Genomic DNA, 18812 nt, shown 5'->3' with positions numbered 1-18812 from the left:
ACTTACCTCTGCCCAAATATTGTAAAAACCATGGACTGATGGTGTACAGCTGTAGTTGCAAGATACTACTTAGCTCTAGACCAGGGGTTGGCAACCTTTCAGCAGTGGTGTGCCAAACCTTCCTTTATTCACTCTAATTTAAGGAGTTGCGTGCCAGTAATATATTTTAACGTTTTTAGAATGTCTTTCTATAAATCTAGAATATATAAGTAAATAAGGTTTTTAAAAGGTTTAAGAATCTTCATTTAAAATTAAATTAAAATGCAGAGCCCCCCCCCCCCCGCCCCGGTGGCCAGGACCTGGGCAGCGTGAGCACCACTGAAAATCAGCTCACGTGTGCCATAGGTTACCTACCCCTGCTCTAGAAGATCTTACCCCTCCTTATCCCTGAAGATTGACAAGACACTTCCATGAGAGCTATTGTTTTGGTTAACCAGAGGAGTTTATTTTAAGCCTGTGCATTTGTCTAAAGGCAGGCTTAAAACAGCTCTACAAGTGATACCTAGAAGTCAGAACACAGCCCCTTAATGGGGTCAAGATTGCTTCATTGCCCTGCAACCCAACCTCTGGTAAGAGCACCACTGCACTTTGTAAGTCCCATAGCTGCTGGTCAGGAGGCGATCCTCAAATTGCATTCTCTAGAGCTTTAAAAAAAGCCTTTACTGAGCATGCCTTGGGTGCTTGTTTCCTGGAAAAGCCCTATAAAATACAGGATCCAGGACAGCAACTGGACTTTAGGATTGACCTGGTAGCCTACCAAGCTGGAGGTGTCTATTATACATTGGAAGTGGAAGAGAAACAGGTGAGAAATAGAACGAAGTCACAAGAGGAGCCAGCAAAAGCTAGTAACCAGAGGGGAACAGAATAAGGAAGATTCCCCCAGAAGGTTCAGTTAAGTTTTAGATACAAAGTTTAAGTTTTAGGACAGGCTCATCCAAAAGTGTGTTGAAAGGGGGTCCAATAGCAGTAAGAAGTGCAGGATGCAGAAAAGTATTTATTCCTCCACGTTTGTAGTGACAACAGCCTGTCAGGAGGGCATCTACAGTTATAGCTGTTGCACAATCACTAGGAAGTGTGCCCTGTTTGTACATTTGAGTATGCCACTGGGCTACTTCTCACAGCATCAAATGGCTTTGCTCTGTAACTTCATGGACAGCATTCCTGTTTGCACCATACAGCAGAGTCTTACTGCCCGATACTAAGGAAGACGACGACATTTCACCCACTACAATAGGTCAGCGGTCAACTCCAGGTAAGTATTTCTCCAGGATTAGCTGGTGCTCTTGTCAGACCTGTATGTTGTCTTGACAGACTGTGCAAGAGAACAGCTAAGTTCTGACTAGATACAGCCTAATGCAGGTTCTTGGTGAGGTTTGATGTGCAGTGAGGAACGGGGGGGGGGGGGGGGGGGGGGGAAGAGGGAAGAAAAAAAAAAAAAAAAAAAAAGAGGTTTGAACCTCATTTATTCTCCCTTAGCACATATTAGACTTTTATTTACTAATTTTGAAAAGCCCCTTAGCGGACTGAGAAGTCATTCCCAGCAGGGCAATTAGACCAGAGCCGTCAACACAATTATGCTGGTGATGTGTCTACCTGGCACGCTGTATTTTGCAATTCTCTGAAAGTAGATCAGAGAGTTTGTTTTAATTATGGTTTTACAGCCATTTTATCTAAACGCATCTCAGCAATAACCATTTAAAATCCTTGTACTATGGAATCTGCTCTTGTGCCAGTTTCAGTGCCAGAGTGTGAGGAAGCTGACAGGCAGCTAATGTGCGGCTCTGTCTAGAGCCTACACTGAAAACAACATTCCCAGACACCTCTTTGTGCAGAGCTTAGAAAGAAAAACATCTAGAGTCACTCTCTCCAGAAAGCCTGCATGCGACTTGAAGCCAGCTCACCGGATGAACGTCAAGGAAGAGCCCATGCTGCTCCTTATTGGGATGTAATCCATCGACGGCTTCCACCAAGACAGGGTCAGCATCGTAGAAGTGTGGGTGGGATATGAACACTGGTGCATCTGAACAGAGTTAGGTCACCTTAGAGGGCTTGCATGAACATGCTTATTTAGAGGAGTTAGCCAGCTAAGAAAATGCAGACAAGATCTTTTGGGTTGGAAGCTGGATCCTGGAGGGTCTGCGTCCCTCCCCCGGCCCCCAGCAGCCCACCACCCCATGCTCCAGACTTGGGTAGAAAGAAAATCAGTCCTAAGCCTGCTTTGGCAGATGAGTGTGAAGGAGATTTCCATACCTTCCCTGGCAGTTTATTCCATTGCTTAGTGAAGCTTAAAATTTCTTAATACTTAACCTACTTTTTCCCTGCTGCAGCTTAATCCAATCACTTCTCACGGTCCACGTTGATTTAATGACACATCGGTGTCATCAGGCATCTTCTATGCATTTGGAGATTGTGAAGCCAGAGGTTTCACAAAACTGGACAATTACCTTTCTGGGGCCTGCTGTTCTCCAGAGAAACAGCTGAAAGGTGATTTGGCTTCAGCTTAGCTCCTTGCATGCCCCCAACTGATGCATTTCTCTCTTCAATTGTGCTTAACTATTTCCCCTCCACGTCAGGTTAGAGATGTACAACTTGAACACAGGACAAAAACCTTGCATGAAAATGTATCTGTCCTTATTGCTAATCCCCTGGAAATGCTCAGGATACAATGAAGGGGCTTTTGTATAGCCTATAGACCCATGCCATCTCTGTACACAGCAAAAGTCAAGAGTAAAAGGCTTGGTTCTAGAGGGCAACATTCACTGGGTTTTTGTTAGGATCTGGATATTAACAGTTTTTAAAACCGATTGCATGGGCAACAAGTGCTGCCAGAGGTGGCATGCCAAAAGGTAATCTATACAGCCCATCAAAAGTTGTGCAATCTCAAATTAAGACCTGTTGCCTATTTTTCTTGGGCCATCACTGCCTTACGCAAGGCAACAGCCTAGAATGATCTTAAAAAAAAAAAACCCACCACGCAATAGAATTAGAACCGTGCCCATTTTGTAAGTTATTAGAGGTGTAGCATAACTGCTTGGAGCAAAAACAAGCATCCCAAGTATTGTGTCCCCTATTTTCATTGAGCTTTACAGATAGTAATTCTAGAAAAAGCAACGAAGAGTCCTGTGGCACCTGATAGACTAACGGATGCATTGGAGCATAAGCTTTCGTGGGTGAATACTCACTTCGTCAGACGCATGCAAAAAGCTTATGCTCCAATACATCTGTTAGTCTATCAGGTGCCACAGGACTCTGTTGCTTTTTACAGGTCCAGACTAACACAGCTACCCCTCTGATATTAGTAATTCTAGAGTGACTGCCAATATCCTAAAACCAGTTCTTGATTTTCTTTTTTGTTTGCTTTAAAGCTTCAGGCCCTCCTCCCCACCTCCTTGCACCTTACTTTACTTACACAGGTGAACAGCATGGGCAAAAGTGCTACACAATCAGAAATCCCCAGGCATGCTGCCATTGGTAACTAGTTGTATTGCTTAAGCAGTAGGAAGACCATAAAGAGATTTGCCTCAAGGGAGTGATGGGAAAACTACTGCTTATGGCTTGAGATTAGCCTAGCCAACCCAAGAGTAGCCTAGGGTGCATTCTCTGCAATGAAAAGGGAATGGACTGCATTGCATAATAGCGCTGTCTCCAACTGCTATTGGAGAGAGACTGACATACAACTCACTCATTCTACAGGTGCTGACATTCTGGATTCCAGATTCCCTGCAGGGGCAGAAGCCTTCATTTGGTGGATAATCTGTTCCGTTAGCAAATAAAGTCTTCGGAGCCACAAAGCGATAGGTCGGCACCCCTTTAAATACTCCAGACTGCTCGTACACTAGCTTCATGGATCTAGAGGGATTACAGTGAAATATTAGAGGGAAGGAGAAAGTTCTTCTTACAGATAACTAAGGGATGCAGATGAGCTGCTTTGTGGGGTCAGCAGACTATTCAATGGGCCATATCTGCTCTCCCTTGTTTAGTCTCAAGTTTAAGAGAAGGCTGTCAGGAGAAAGTTCACCCCTATTACATCTGGGGCATTTCTCTCAGGGGTCCTAAGCAGTGGCACAAACAAACAGTCTACGGGGCACTCTGGTAAGAGGGGAATCAGGAAAGAACATGTTGCTGCACTCAAGCAGGGCCGCCCAGAGGATTCTGGGGGCCTGGGGTCTTTGGCGGCGGGGGCTCCCGCCCGGCGGCGAGTCCCGGAGCGGAAGGACCCCCCCCCCCGCCACCGGGGGGGGGGGGGGAGAAACCAGAGCGAGTGAAGGACCCTGCTCCAGGGGCCCTGAAAAACCTCTCGTGGGAGCCCCGGGGCAAATTGCCCCACTTGCCCCCCCCCCGGGCGGCTCTGCACTCAAGGAAAATGAACAGGGATGCAGAGAAGATTCCACACCCCCTTCCTCATGTAGTTTCACCCATGTCTCTAGGAGTCGGAGTCCATCCAGTGGGAGGGCTCTTCCCTTGTCTAGTTCTGGGATAGCAGTACTCAGAGCATGTTACTGACCCGTTGCCTGGAGATTAAGTACTTAACCCTGCATTCTCCTTTCTAGGAAGCCAAGCTTTTCCTCCTGCAGGAAGGGCAGGTGATCCCTATAGACAGCAGCCTGCAAGGTTCACATAAATACCATGCCAGGCACTGGGGAAACATTCTGTATAGGCATAGTGTTAATTTCAGTTTGTAAGAGCATGAGAACAAGGCAAGGGAACTGAATTGGAAGTGACCAATGTCATTTCCTCACTGGGACCCACAGCACCATGACCTGACTGGAGCACGTCTGACTCCACAGGCTTCCATATGCGGAGCGAGCTATTTATTTGGAGGGGAGTGGTGACTGCTGCATGGCATGGAGCTCCAAGAGAAACAGATGGTTACTTTGGCCTGCAGGTTATTGCTCATCCTTGGAAGGGGATCTTTCTGCTTTGTTAGAGAAAGATAAGGCCAACCGATTATCCTTGCTCGATTCTCACAACCCACGTCTTGGGACTCTTAACTGCTAGGGTGCCCAAACTTGTGTCCTTAGCACTAGGTTCTCTTGGTATTACTGAATACCTTCTGCACACACAGATGTTAAGTTTCTATTGTAAGACAGCCTTTGGCTTAGTGAACTAGTTTGCATGGTAACTGGGAAAAGTTAAAAAACCCCAAACGTTTTCAATTCTGTTTGCGGGCATAGCAAGAACTTACTGTTTTGCATTGCAACTGCTACCCAGTAATGCAATTAGTGTTGTCAGTGTTGCAGACTGAATCAGTTTTGAAATAATGAACTTCTCTGCCCCAGCGATGCAGACAATGCATGTTAAACACTTTATACAAATATCAGTAACCTCTACTGCCAGGAAAATAACCTCCTTGCTTTTCAGCACCTATAGAATCTGGAAATGCATCACTGCTTCCAACTGGGCCATTCCAAGTACTGTTAACAATAAAGGTCACCACTTTAATACCAAAAGGGACACACTGCAGACCCTTTAAATTCATGAAACAGCCCAAAGGCAGCAGTTGGAGTAATTAAGCTGGTTAGAAAGTGAAGAGTACTTCTAGCTTCCCTGAAGTTACTTCTGTAATTGACTTTCCTAGAGTTCATAGAAGCTGAAACCAGATGGCACCACTGCAACCATGGTCTGACCTCCTGTCTAACACAGGCTGTAGGACTTCCCTGTATTCATTCTAGCTTGAAATAGAGCATAGAGGAAAAACACCTAGTCCTGATTTTTAAGGAAGTTTCCAGTGATAGAGAAACCACAGCCACCCTTGTGAAGATGTAGTAATGGTTGCTTACCCTGTTAGAAGTTTGCACCTTACTCCTAGTCTGAGTTTATCTAGCTTCAACTTCCAGCAATTGGATCTGCTACACCTTTGTCTGCTAGGTTGTTCGAGTCTTTGAACACAGGTGTTCTAGAACATTTGATAGTGTGGTCTACAGGCTAAAGAAGGGATTGGACTAAGGAAGCCTTGATTCTATTCCTCTGTCTTGCATGATTTCCAGCCTCCATTTTCCCCTTTTGGGGATGCTAATATCTGCTCACCTTTGATGAAAAGGTAGTAGACCAGTGCAAACTCATTTTTTGAGAGCAGCAGATCTTTTGATGGTAAGATGTGCCCAATCAGACAAACAACTGTACTCTGAGTATCTGAGATCACTTCAGAACTCTACCTTGAACACTGGGTGGTAGTTGAAGTTTAGTTCTACAAATCAGTGTTATTTTAGAGGACAGGCGAGTTATAATGAAGATAGCTATTTAACTAAGCAAGACCACACGTCTTCCAGCAACATCGCATTCTGAAGCTGAAGACTTTGCACTTCCAGTCATGTGGTTAAACATGCAGATACAGCGAACAAGACAAAATTTAAACTAATCTTACCGACAGGCATCAGGACTATAAAACTCTAGAGAAGAGGAAGGGGTCATGAAAGGAGGCCACATCTCTCCAGAAGTCCCATTGATCATGTTACACTCATTGGAGCGCCAGTAATTCACCTGCAAGAAAAGTTGCAAGAGAATTTAAAAGCCAGACTGACAGCTATGTTAGCCAAACAACCGCACTAACAGTTTCCTCTATATTTTAGCCCTGAGTGGTTTGCTTGTTCCTCATCCTCCACTTCAAAATAACGAGTCTTCCAGCAGTTCTACTTGGTGAGCAGCAAAGCAAGAGTTCAAAGAAGTCTAGAAAGCTCAAACTAGACCCTTCAAAAGAGTGTCAGGTAAACCTTGTCTCCCATCCAACAAGAGGAATCCAGTCCCTCAATATTGAAGATGGACAATTCATGCAGTGGTGCCTCCTGAGATGTCATTTCTTGCCAGAATAAGCAAGAGGTGGCAGGACCTCTCTAGAGCTCCACAGGTGCTTGGAAGGTTTTTTTTTTTTTTTAAATAAAGGGAACGAAAAAAGGGAAGTAACATTAAGAGGGTCTTCAAGTTTCCCATGCATGGAGTGCCATCTTTATGTTTGAAAGTCCCACTCCCCTCCAAACTGACTTGGATGCCCTCTTATATTTGAGGAGAGTCCAAATAAATACCAGTGCTTCATGACAAAAATAGATTTAGGGAATCAGAGGCTAGCATTGCTGACTTATCTGGGAACAGCAGGCTTTGAATTGTGGCTACCAAAAAAAACCACCACACACCACTTTGTAGGGCTGCTAAAATTGGCCATTAGACAGGCACTAGTATGATCCAGAGGCCTCTGGACAGTTTTTCCACTTTAAGTTGCATCACTACCAAGTTAGTCTTACTAAGATATCCAGAGTTTGAAAAAAAGCCTGAGAACTTGTTAGTCATTATCTTGATTGTCAGTGTGTTATTCACAGGAAGCCAATAGTTATTTAGCTTGCCTTCTCCAAGCACCAACCTTCCAGCTAGGTTACAAGTCTTAAATCTTAGAAGGGGGTCATGGTGCAATGTTTGAGACCCCCTGATCTGACAACAAAAATCACTGAACAACCCCAGAAGGGGGCTGGAAGCCTGAGCCTGCCCGAGCACCGCCGCCCTGGGGGGGTGGGGAGGAGAGGGCAAAGCAAAATCCCAAAACCCCACTGTCCCTGGTGGGGGGGAGGGGGGAGAGGAACACAAAGCCAAAGTCCAAGGACTTCAGCCCCAGGCAGGTAAGCCTGTAACCTGAGCCCTGCCACTCAGGGCTGAAGCCCTCAGGCTTTGGCTTCGGCCCTGGGCGGTGAGGCTCGGACTTTGGTTTTGGCCCTGTGCCCCAGCAAGTCTAAGCCAGCCTTGGCAAACCCATTAAAACAGGGTCGCAACCCACTTTGGGGTCCCGACCCACAATTTGAGAACCCATCTTAGAACTTTGTCTAGCATCAGGCACCATTTTAACTTCAGGTGAGAGAAAAAAAAAAAAAAAAAACACGGTCAGCCATAAAGAGCTCTTGACTTTGATTAGCAGAATGTTGTTAGGCGAAGAGGTGTCATTATAGAAAGCTAGAGTCGCTTTCTAGAAAACAAGGGTACATTTACCTTTTTTAATCCATTCCATGTATCCACTATGTGGATTTGATTGATGTCTGTGGCCCCAGTATACACAGTGAACAGTCCTGTATTCGAGTTGTTAAACTGTACAAAAGAAAGAAGAATAACTTCCCCAGACCCATCCTATGCAGCAAGATGACAGCATGTGGCAGCATCGCTACCTACGTAAGCTTAGTTCTGTGGACACTATCTGAAGACTAACCAGGTTAACAATGACTTTGCTGACTAACTCCTTCCTAGGTATGCCTAGGGACATTTTAAGTGCCTCCCCTGCTGGGGCAGTACGGCCTAGCATTTAGAGAAGGGGAATGGAGTCAGGACTCCCAGGTTCCATCCCAGTCTTGGCACAGACTTACTATGGGACCTCAAGCAAGACTGTGCATCAGGTCCCCTATATGCAAGACACAGATAATACGGAACAGGAATATAGGAGGCTAAATGAACTACTGTTTCAATGCAAGGTTGCAAGCAGTGCAGAAGTGAACACAGTGATACTTAGCTTCTTGAAAGAGATGGGTTATGAGACATGTCCTTGTGGGCGACATTCACCTGCATGAACAATCCTATGTTGGCAAAGGGGTAGCCTAAGAGTTGGTTTTAATGTTACCAAGTGCGAGTTTACTTACATCCATAAATAAGCCAAACTTCCCCTTGAAAGGGATCAAACCAGGCACAAAATTGTTCAGCACATCTATAAGCGGGTCGTCATAGCCCCACATGATCTCTCCCACGGTTCGGTTCATAAAAGCGTCCTGTCCCAAGCCAGCCAGTGCGCCACTTATTAACACCTTCAAAAAGTGAGGTAGCTTCTCCATCATAATGGCTGCACCCTAGGGTAGAGAGAGATTCAGACAGCAGATACCAGGATGCCATTTGGTACAGGAAGTGAATGGTAACAAGTAACAAGGGAAAGTTAGTGTCAGCTCCATTGTTCAGCCAGTGGGTCTGAAGCTCCAGGATGGATTCCTCAAGCCAGAGAGTTCTCCCCCAACTCGAGCCTTTTGCAGTTACAGTGTGCTTGCAGTGGGAGGTAATATTTTCTGCTCCGAGTTCTGCTAAATTCTCATTCAAATCCCACGTGACCCCCCGGTTTTACACTGTCACAAACTACACTCACCCCAGCTTAGCTAAGACTAATGAACCAGAGTCAGCATTTCTCCCCCCCCCCCTCAATTCCCTGGAAACACTCGTTTGGTTTTAGAAAAAACCAAACCCCAGTGACACTCAATCACATTGTAACAAGGTCACCAATTATCACAATCCAAGGTACTTTCAGTAGTCCTCTGTGGAGAAGGCCCAACTCTACCAGGGACAGTTTGAAGTGCTAAGGTGATGCTTTCTGTACATGCTCCAGTACCACGTGGTGTGAGCAGAGGCTCTTGTATTGTCCAAGAGCTTTGTTGGAGAGATTTGATGCTGGCTTCCCCCAGCCACTTTACCTCAGCGCTGGCTGCAACACCCCATTGGTTTAATAGGATACTCCTCATCTACTTGAGAACTGAGCCTGCCCCCCAAAAACATACCCCCATTCTGGACAATTTCATAGTTGCCTATACCTCCCCCCTTTCGCAGGAGTGAACTATTAACACCCCACCCCTCACTTCCAAGTTTTGGAAGTAGGGATGAACAGAGCAGTATTGTCTGAGGTGGATTGCTCGACTTTGGGTTTTGTGGCTGCCCCCCTCTGTCATCTGTATCTTGACCCAATGCCTTTATTCTTGTCGGAGACACATTTTGCTCAATCACCCCTCCTGCTTACCCAAGAGCAGGTGATTACAACTGTGCAAAGCTATCAAAATACCCACAAAGAGAGAAACAAGTTCCTCGCGTCCTGTAGGCCACAGCAGCCATACGGAGCCTGTCCTGGATTAAGTCCAGTGTCTATAGTCTAAGCAGGGGAATGCACAGCCTTTGCAAGGCAGGCTGGTAGATTGTCATTTTAGGGTGCTGCAGCAGGGTAACTCTCCCAACCCCTGCAGACACAAGAGTAAGGAATACCCGTCTGGAGTTTAAAGTAGTCTTACCATCACAAGGATGTTTGGCACAACAATGTAATCCTCTTCCACCCCATCAGACAGGTCTGGCCGGAAGAAAAACGTCCGGTATTCCAGGAAGGAAACTGTACCATTGTCATGGAAAGTTATATTGGTTTTATACCTGTATTCTCTAGTTAAAAAAAAATTAAAAGACCAGGCATAAGTAATCATAGGGGCACTTCCCCCCCCACCCCCCCAACAGCTCCAGATTACATGTCTCCAACTCCCATGTTGCAGGAGTCAGAGCAAAGCTCACACAACCTGCTAAGGTTTTGCTGGCATGTCACTAGTGCCCTTTCAGCTCTGGCTTCATTAACTCCATGGCTGAAGTTGCTATTAGGTTCTCTTCTGCAAGAGGAGTAGGTGCTTATCTGGCACTTCATGAGGTATTCTGTAGGAACCATTTCAAGAGATTTGGCTTTGAGATGGGGGCGGGAGGAGACTTGTGGTGGGAATATAGCCATTATAACTGGCCACCTCTCTGCTGTTTTCAGTCTGATCTAAAAGAGAGCAGTACTGAAGCACTTCTTGAACTGCAGAAGGCCAGCTCTAGTACAATTCTGTGCAGAAGAGTGAAAAGCAGAGGGCAGGAGGCAGCGGATGTAGCAGAGAAGACAAACAGGAAGCCAGAGTGAAATGAAACTTGAAGGAAGGGAGTCAATTGGGGAACAAAGTAAAATCAGGCCAAGAGAGATAAGATGAATAGCAGAGTGCCTGGCTACTTAATTTAACACCCTTTGCTAATGGAGAGAGTCTATAGCTAGCAGACAGCGATCTGAAGGACCAATGCATTCTGGGAAACACTGTGGCTGTTTGAAGATAGCTACTGGAACCCATCTAGGACAGCAACTATTTGCTATTAGTACCTAGCTACCCTCCAAACCAGTTGGCAATCAGTGAAATGCAAACCGCTTCTGTGAATATTGCCCCCTCCCCCAATTTGAGGGGAAAAAAAGTTTTGTCTGCTACTGGCTCGCACAAGTTCAGCGAATCAGTGCTATTATCAAGGGGCAGGAATGCATGACCCTACTCACTGGGGAGCCCAACAAAAATGAGGCCACATGGTAAGAATTCATCTTCCCCTCCCCAAGGCAGATACCAGCACAACATCTAGCACATCCAACTGGCAGAATTCCCATGCGGATTTAAGTAAAGATCAGGGATTCAATTCAAGATTCATGTGGCAAGTCCAGTACAACAGACCTGCTCCACTGGGCTGGGAGTTTTTAGTTTGTAACGCAAAGTGGGCACGTTGTGGGATTCTGGAGAACTAGCTAATTATGCAGCTTTGAATCAGTGGCAGCCCAACAGAAAGCCTTGTATTGTATGGGCCAGGTAAGACTGGAGGCCCAATAATTACAGCAGAGAAAGGACAAGAGTCTCGATTTGCTTTAAGTAATCCTAATCAGCTGGAAAACAGACATTTATATTAAGCAGCTTTGCCTTTATTCAGTTTGTAGACTCATAATAAACCCATTCAAAACTGAAAGCATGTTAAGGTCTCTCAACCTACAGGCGATCAACATGGGTTTAGCAGAGTGCTGACTTGCCAGTTCTGATGGCAACGCCAACGTGTCTATGCAATCAGGCTCCCAAATCCTACCCAACCAAAAAAACGCTTTGGGATTAAAGAGCTAATCTTCCCACACAAGCTTTCTTGGTCTACTGAATTGACTTTGGGTACGAGTTTGTGCCAGGGATGTCTGATAAGATTGCTGTTAACAAAAGAGAGGCCATCTGGTCTAATGCCTCCCCCTCCAAATGCACCAAAGCCAAGATTTTCAACAAGTTATTGGTTTTTGGATGTACTCCTCAACACTTCTGCTCCCTTTAAAAGGGCCAGATTTCAGAAGGTAGGAGCCTGGTACTTCTGGAAAAAGTCAGGCTTGTTAAGTGTGTGGGTGGGTGGAAGGAGTGCACCTCAATTTGGCTGGAGTTTAAAAAAAAAAAAAAAAAAAAAAAAAAACCACAAAAAGTAGTGCTTTCAGCCTAAGTTTTTACGATGCATTTTTCTCCTGTGCCTCCTAGCTGCTCCCTTGTTTGCTCAGCCCTGCTTATAACCTTAATCATCTTAGCTAGCTCTGTTTTAACTGACATAGCCATGAGCTGGAGGATTAAATGAAGACTTAAAACAAACTGTTCCCAGTCTTGCCTTGTCTGGGTTCAGTGATGTACGAGACAGAAGCCCTAGCATGGATTTCAACTATTCCTCCCCCTGGATCTGCATCACTCAGCCCCACGTAAACCTTCACCAAGCTAGAGCAGAACTCCAGGAATAAGAGTAACAGTGAACGCTTCATTTCTGCTCAGCATGCATGCAGGTGATTATGCCAATAGCAATACTAGACCTGTAAACATAAGGCCCACGCTGATTCACCACAGGCTTGGCTCCCAGACGAATCTCTTTTGGATTCAGCACCTCAAAGAAGTAGGCTGACAGGTAAAAAGGAACAGGAACGTCTTTCCACATACCGAAGGCGATGCTATTGGGATCGATCCTCACGTTCTGGAAGAGAAAGCAGACATTTGGGCTAGGCTTTATCACACCTGTATTATTGCCTCTCACAGAAGACCGCGATTTTACTGTCATTGATGCAATGTGCTCATTATGAAGCAGCTTTTAAAGTGTACAAGACAGAAAACAGACAAGCTATCCTTACATTGGTCATACTAAGAGCTAAGCTGGAAGAGGGTCTTCATATGCCAAACTTTTTTTTGCACAGTTAAAGCCCCTTGTGACCGTGGGGGATCGGCCTTTCATTGAATTAGTGAGAACTAGCCTGGATTAACAAGTACAACTTGATCAAATAGAGCAGGTTAAGAAGATGCAGACAGCCTGGCCTTCTAGGGCACTGGGGCTGCTCCCCTCTGCGGTCCTTGTTTTGGATTTAAATTAGTCATCCCTGTACTACCACCTTCAACACATGCACGTACAGTGGGCTCTTGATATACGGAGCTTTGAGCTATGGAGCTGGCTTCTTGAGTCACTTTAACATGAGCATGCTAACTCACACCCAGTGTTCACACCACACTAAATGCTTACACTGTCTTTGAACAAGCCAGCACTGGAGGGTAGAATCATGTTCAGACTAATTTTCTTCACACCAGGCACTCTGCCCTGAAGTGCTTACAGTCTAACGGCACCATGGATGAATAAACACAGATGAGTGCGTGGGATAGGCGAGCTCTGGGAAACCTTTGCACATAGGGCTGTTCCAGACATAGGGGAAGGCGAGACAGCATGAACTAAAGCATATGCGGAGAGCGGTGGAAGTAAACAGAGGGAATGGCCAGGACAGGAGCACAGGTGGTGCGAATAGTGCAGGAGACTGTTTTGCCATAAACTGCTTTATTTAAGGCAGTAATTTGAGCGGCTACAACATGCTTCCCTTTCATCTCCCTTTAATTGTATTCAAGCTGTAACAAGCCATGGTAGGAGGTACACATGTCAGCAGCACTGGCAAGAGCAATCTGGGTTTGGAGGAAGGAGATAATAAAGCCCTTGATCATGCAGGCTGATCTACATGAGGCCCACTGACTCCCAAGGAACCCTACCTGCATGGATCAGACAACTTCGCTGCTAATGGGATCCCCCCCAGGGATGCAAGACTGCTGTGCCTCTTTAACTCTCTCCAGCCTGGGCTGTCTCTCACAATGCCTTGCTAGTGACCAGCAGCAAGCCCCTCCAGGTGCTGTGATCACTCAGCACAAAAGCATGTGGAGCCCCACACCTGGCTAGATTGCAGGAATGCTCCCAGAGCCACTCATGAATCATACAGAGAAAGGCACCAGAGCCACATCCTCCCAGCACTGTACCTCAGGAATATACAGTCTTGCACTGCTCAAGATGGGCAGTGCAGATTTATTAATTGGTTCACCACTTCAAGAATGGAAAGTGGACATACACCAGCCCTGAGCAGATTTGCCCACACTTCATACAAACTTACTGGTAAAGACGAACAGTAAAACCAAGTGTATTGACCACAAGAGTTAGATTTTAAGTGATAGGCAAAAAAAGTCAGAGTTAGTTACCAAAAGAAATAAAACAACCATGCAGTCTAAACTCTCAACCCTATTAGACTGGGCAGCAACTAGACGAAGCAGTTTTTCCTCACCCCACTGGATATTGCAATCCTTAATATACAGGCTTGTTCCTTAAACTTGGGCCAATCTCCTCTGCTGGGGTCTTCAGTCTTCTTCTCAGTGTCTTGGTTGCTTGCAGTGTCGGTGGGGGCAGGAGAAGGGCCTAGTATGTTTCCACTCTGTTTTATACCCTCAGTCCATGTGCTTGGAAAACAAGTTCAGGCATGTCTGGGCATTGCTGAGTCTCCAGGCAAGGTTGAGCAATCCCCTAGTGTGGCCTCATGCAGGGAGTCACTGAATTGTAGCTCCCTTGATGGACAATGGTTGATGGGTTGTTTGAAACCCTGCCTGGGTGTTGGTTACTTTCCTTGCTGTTATCTCTGGGGAGCTAATATCTGGCTGATTCCCCAACTTGCAGCATGTTTTAGTGACAACCAAACAATTCTCATAACTTCATATGCATTAATGATATACATATGTGGATAGAGAAATGACTTTCAGCAGGTCATAACCTTTCCCCAGATACCTTACAAGGCATGCTTTATATGCAAGATCACAATTATATTAAAAAATTAGGAATATGGGGGTTACAGGATGCTCCCCCAAGGTAAAGCATGTCACAGGTATATCTGGGAAAGGGCACTGCATTCTCTACTAAGGGGGGCAGAGGGAACCTTACAGCTTGTTAAGTTATTGATGGTCAGGGACTCAACTGATATTGAAAGGACATGGCTTGTGGTTTCCTCTGTTTGAAAAGTGTCAAGTCCTATTTGGCACAAGATCATCAGCTTTGGTGTTTCCCCTCCAGTGGAGAGTTAAGACACTATTCAGTCAGGCATAAGGGAGGAAGAGAAAGGATACTGCATAAGCTACACAACTCCACTTGTTTGTCCTCAGACAAGCAAAAACTTCCTTCAAAATAAGGAAGAGGAGGAGGGTCTATTAAGTAACATGGCTCAGACAGCAGGAGTGCTGCAGAAAGCAACAAGATTTTAGCTATTCTAATTGGAGAAGTACTTCCACCAGATCCAGATTACACAGAGCCTTGCTTCCTCTGACTGTAACCCATGTCCCAACCTACCATCCAAGGTGACATGTTATATGTCTAGTTACCAGGTGGACTCCAACAAGAACGTTCAAGGTCTGGTATTTCTTTAGAAGCATGCATCAAATGAAGAAAGGATCATAGAGAAGGGGACAAAGGAAAGATGGCTCGGCTGAATATGCCTCTGCTGTATTACGGAGACCAGATTTTGGTGTTATAAGAAGCATTTCCAGGGCTTTTAATGAGAGATTTTACAAAGCCTTAACTCTCAATAGTCCTGAGACAGGCAAATTGTCTGGAGAGATTTGCTGTAGGCCAGCATCTATGTATTAAAATACATATAAAGATAAAGTCCTTGCCCCAGAGATTTTACAAGCCCCAGGCACACAATGCTCAAACTGAAGTGGGATTGGGGATGGAATTTTGCTCTGCTGGGTCAGTTAAAACGAACCCCATCTTATGGGGAGATCAGGATCAACAAGCAGCCTTTCAACAAGTAAAGTTGGATTTATGTTAAGAGTATCACTTTTGATATTTGATTTGGTGCATGTTCAATGGTTAGTTTCACGGGGGGAGGGATAGCTCAGTGGTTTGAGCATTGGCCTGCTAAACCCAGCATTGTGAGCCCAATCCTTGGGGGGGGGGGGGGGGCATTTTGGGATCTGGGGCAAAAATCTGTCTGGGGATTGGTCCTTCTTTGAGCAGGGGGTTGGACTAGATGACCTCCTGAGGTCCCTTCCAACCCTGATATTCTATTTGTTTCCTTCCTTTGTAAATGGGTTTAAATTCCATTCAAATGATTAAGTAACTCAAGACACTTATGGAACCAGATTAAAGTTGTTAATAATCAGTTAAGGAATTTCAGCATCTATCCTGCTTTGTGCAGTTTTGTTCCATGACTAGTCTGGTCTTGAAAAAGGAAAGCCACATGAAAGGCTCAGAACTCTGCATCCCATTGATAATTTTACATGTCCATTACTAAACCGGACTTAAGATGCTCTGATTATCTGCAACAGAGTCATTTAAGAACACCAGCAGCATTTTGCAGTCAATATGTGAACAGCTTTAAAGGTACCCCACTTTTGCCCCACCAATGCCCATTCACTGTTGTCCCCATCAGGCACAGGGTTGGCCACAGCATCTTGGGAAGGCTCATGCTAACTCAGTGGGCTCATTTTATAGGGGGTGGGACAGAGGAGGTCTTTGGACCACCATCAGCCTCTGAAGGGGCACAGAAGCAAAGCACAGCTGTTCGGAAGGTTCTTCCTTCAGATCAACAGGGATATGCCCTCCACCAGGTCCCCAGCCAATAGAAGGCTGTGCATTTGACAAATGGCATTATTCAGATTCTTCCAGTCCCTCCACTATAGAATCCAGAGTCACCTGCAATATTAAGGCAAGTGCTAGGGACAGCCACCCTATCCTTGTCACTGAGCTTGGAGAGATCGGACATCTAGTAGGAAATGGTGAGCAGAAAGTATTCACTCGAGTGAATCCTCTCTTGTTTACCCCCCACTACACCCGTTATCACTTTATTCCTGCCTTGTCTTCCATTTATAGGGCTGCTATCCCATGCTTTTATAGCCAATACTTTTCAGTTTCTGAAGAGCAACATCTCCTCTCTTCCTTCCTGGAATCTTATTCATCCCCTATTCCGTTGTCCACCCTCCTCACCTGCTTGTATGCTCCTCTTCTGCCTCCCTTGATCCCCCTGTCCTTATCCCACCTGTATACAATACATAGCACTTAATGCTTCAGAGACTCATGACACCCCAGAGGCAGTAAGTAGATATCTGATTTTACCTACAGGGATGCCAGAGTCAAGTGACTTGAAGGCCAGAAGTGACAGAGCAGATATTAGATGGCAGGAGCCCTCAGCTCTCAGTTCCCTGTGGAGCTGCAAAAGGCAGCTTGAGGTTAATTGGCAGATACAGCAGAAAGGTTGTAGTTTGCATTAACCTGGCATTCTATAAAAATACTAGAATCTACTGTTGCGTGTGTACAGCAAAATCATCCAGGAAGCTGGTATTAAAGCCAGCAGTGAGCACTGCATGAACCGTTCACATACCAGATTTTTAGCAAAATAGAGCCACTGAGTCAGGTAGGCCTTGAGACCTTTCGCAATGAATTGCCCCTGCAATGTGTACACTGTCTGCCACTGATTAGGTGTATTATGGATCCTCGGATACTGGCTACTAGATTAAGTGACCCAAGGCCTGACCATGAACAGCAAATCTCATTTGTCGTCCCAAACTGGTATGCGCTATTCACAAACAATGCTCAAAGCTTGTTTTGTAACTACCAGTTTAAGCCTCCCAGATCCACAGCTTCCTTTCATGCAGTTCTGCTTGTACAACAGCAATTTAATAGGACTTACAATGTTGTCATATGGACTAGCCTTACTCCAAGTTAGACTTCCCCTCAAATTAAGACAAGTTTTCAAATATCTTATGCAACAGATAAAATATTTGAGATTAAGTGTTTGACATTTTGGACTCCGGAAGTTACAAGAGATTTTAGACCTCATGAATGTATGCCATAGTTGAGACAGCATTAAAGCTCAGAGGCATGAGAAAACATTTAGCTGATATTGCAAAGTGTTTCTGCTAATGAGTCATTAACACTGGGGTTAAGCTTTGCCAGAACCCTGGAGACTGTGATAAAGATGGTACAAGAGAGACTAGTAAACTAGTGACAAAACATGAGTGCTGGAATAAGCAAGGCCAACCATCTTTCAGTAAGTGGTCTGCAAAACTCTGGCTGACAGACTGCATGTGTCCAGTACTGAAGAAATTAGTTTAAATGAACTTAGGTGAGCAGGGAAGTATTTAAGTGGATTCTTCCAGCTAGAGCATCTCCCAAACACAACCTGCACCATAGCCAATAGACTAGGGTTACCATATTTAACAAATAAAAAAAGAGGACCCTCCACAGGGCCCTGGCCCTGCCCCTTTCCCACCCCCAGCCCCGCCCCAACTCCGCCCCTTCCCCGCCCCCTCCTCCCTCCCACTCCCAGCCACGCAAAAAGGGCTGCCCGAGCGCTACCGGCTTCACGGTTTGCCGGGCAGCCCCCAGACCCTGCGCCCCTGGCCGGCGCTTGCCCAGCGCAGCGGAGCCCGGGAGGGGAAGCGCCCGGCCGGGGGTGCAGGGTCTGGAGGCTGCCCGGCAAACCGTGAAGCCAGTAGCGCTTGGGCTTCGGGCAGCCCCCATGCCTCCGGACCCTGCACCCCCGGCCGGGCACTTCCCCTCCTGGGCTCCGGCGGCGCAGGGTCCGGAGGCATGGGGGCTGCCCGAAGCCCGTAGCGCTCGGCTCTTAAACAGAGCCGAAGAGTCAGGGGAGGAGCAGAGCAGCCGCGGGAGGGGAAGTGCCCGGCCGGCATTTTTCCCGGACATGTTCGGCTTTTTGGCAATTCCCCCCGGACGGGGGTTTGATTGCCGAAAAGCCGGACATGTCCGGGAAAAAACGGACGTATGGTAACCCTACAATAGACCCTTAATCTAGTGCAAGTTCTATTTGTATTTGTTGCATTTGCAGCAAGCCAGTGCTATGGAGCCAGCAAGCTCATCCCTGGGGAAGGGAGTGAAATAAGAATGTGGTGCTCTACCAGCCCATTAAAGAACAGTTTTAAAAGTTATCCTGTACAGTCCTCAGCCAGAAGGATGGAAGC

The 18812-nt window shown here is 46.0% G+C and overlaps 1 protein-coding gene across 1 annotated transcript in view; it reads right to left on the bottom strand.

Annotated features, from left to right (window-relative positions):
* Nucleotides 1–18812, bottom strand: part of SCARB1 (scavenger receptor class B member 1) — a 40474-nt gene that overhangs the window by 9866 nt on the left and 11796 nt on the right. The window contains exons 3-9 of the mRNA XM_065417985.1: nucleotides 12365–12563; nucleotides 10005–10146; nucleotides 8607–8810; nucleotides 7969–8064; nucleotides 6365–6480; nucleotides 3683–3849; nucleotides 1902–2020 (exon numbers count right to left, since the gene is read on the bottom strand). Coding sequence (XP_065274057.1) covers nucleotides 1902–2020; nucleotides 3683–3849; nucleotides 6365–6480; nucleotides 7969–8064; nucleotides 8607–8810; nucleotides 10005–10146; nucleotides 12365–12563 — 1043 coding nt within the window. The remainder of the gene's footprint in view (nucleotides 1–1901; nucleotides 2021–3682; nucleotides 3850–6364; nucleotides 6481–7968; nucleotides 8065–8606; nucleotides 8811–10004; nucleotides 10147–12364; nucleotides 12564–18812) is intronic.

Source organism: Emys orbicularis, chromosome 16 (genome assembly GCF_028017835.1).
Source record: "Emys orbicularis isolate rEmyOrb1 chromosome 16, rEmyOrb1.hap1, whole genome shotgun sequence".
Taxonomy (NCBI): Eukaryota; Metazoa; Chordata; order Testudines; family Emydidae; genus Emys; species Emys orbicularis.
The sequence above is the reverse complement of the archived record's forward strand: the minus strand, read 5'-3'. Positions and strand labels throughout refer to the sequence as shown.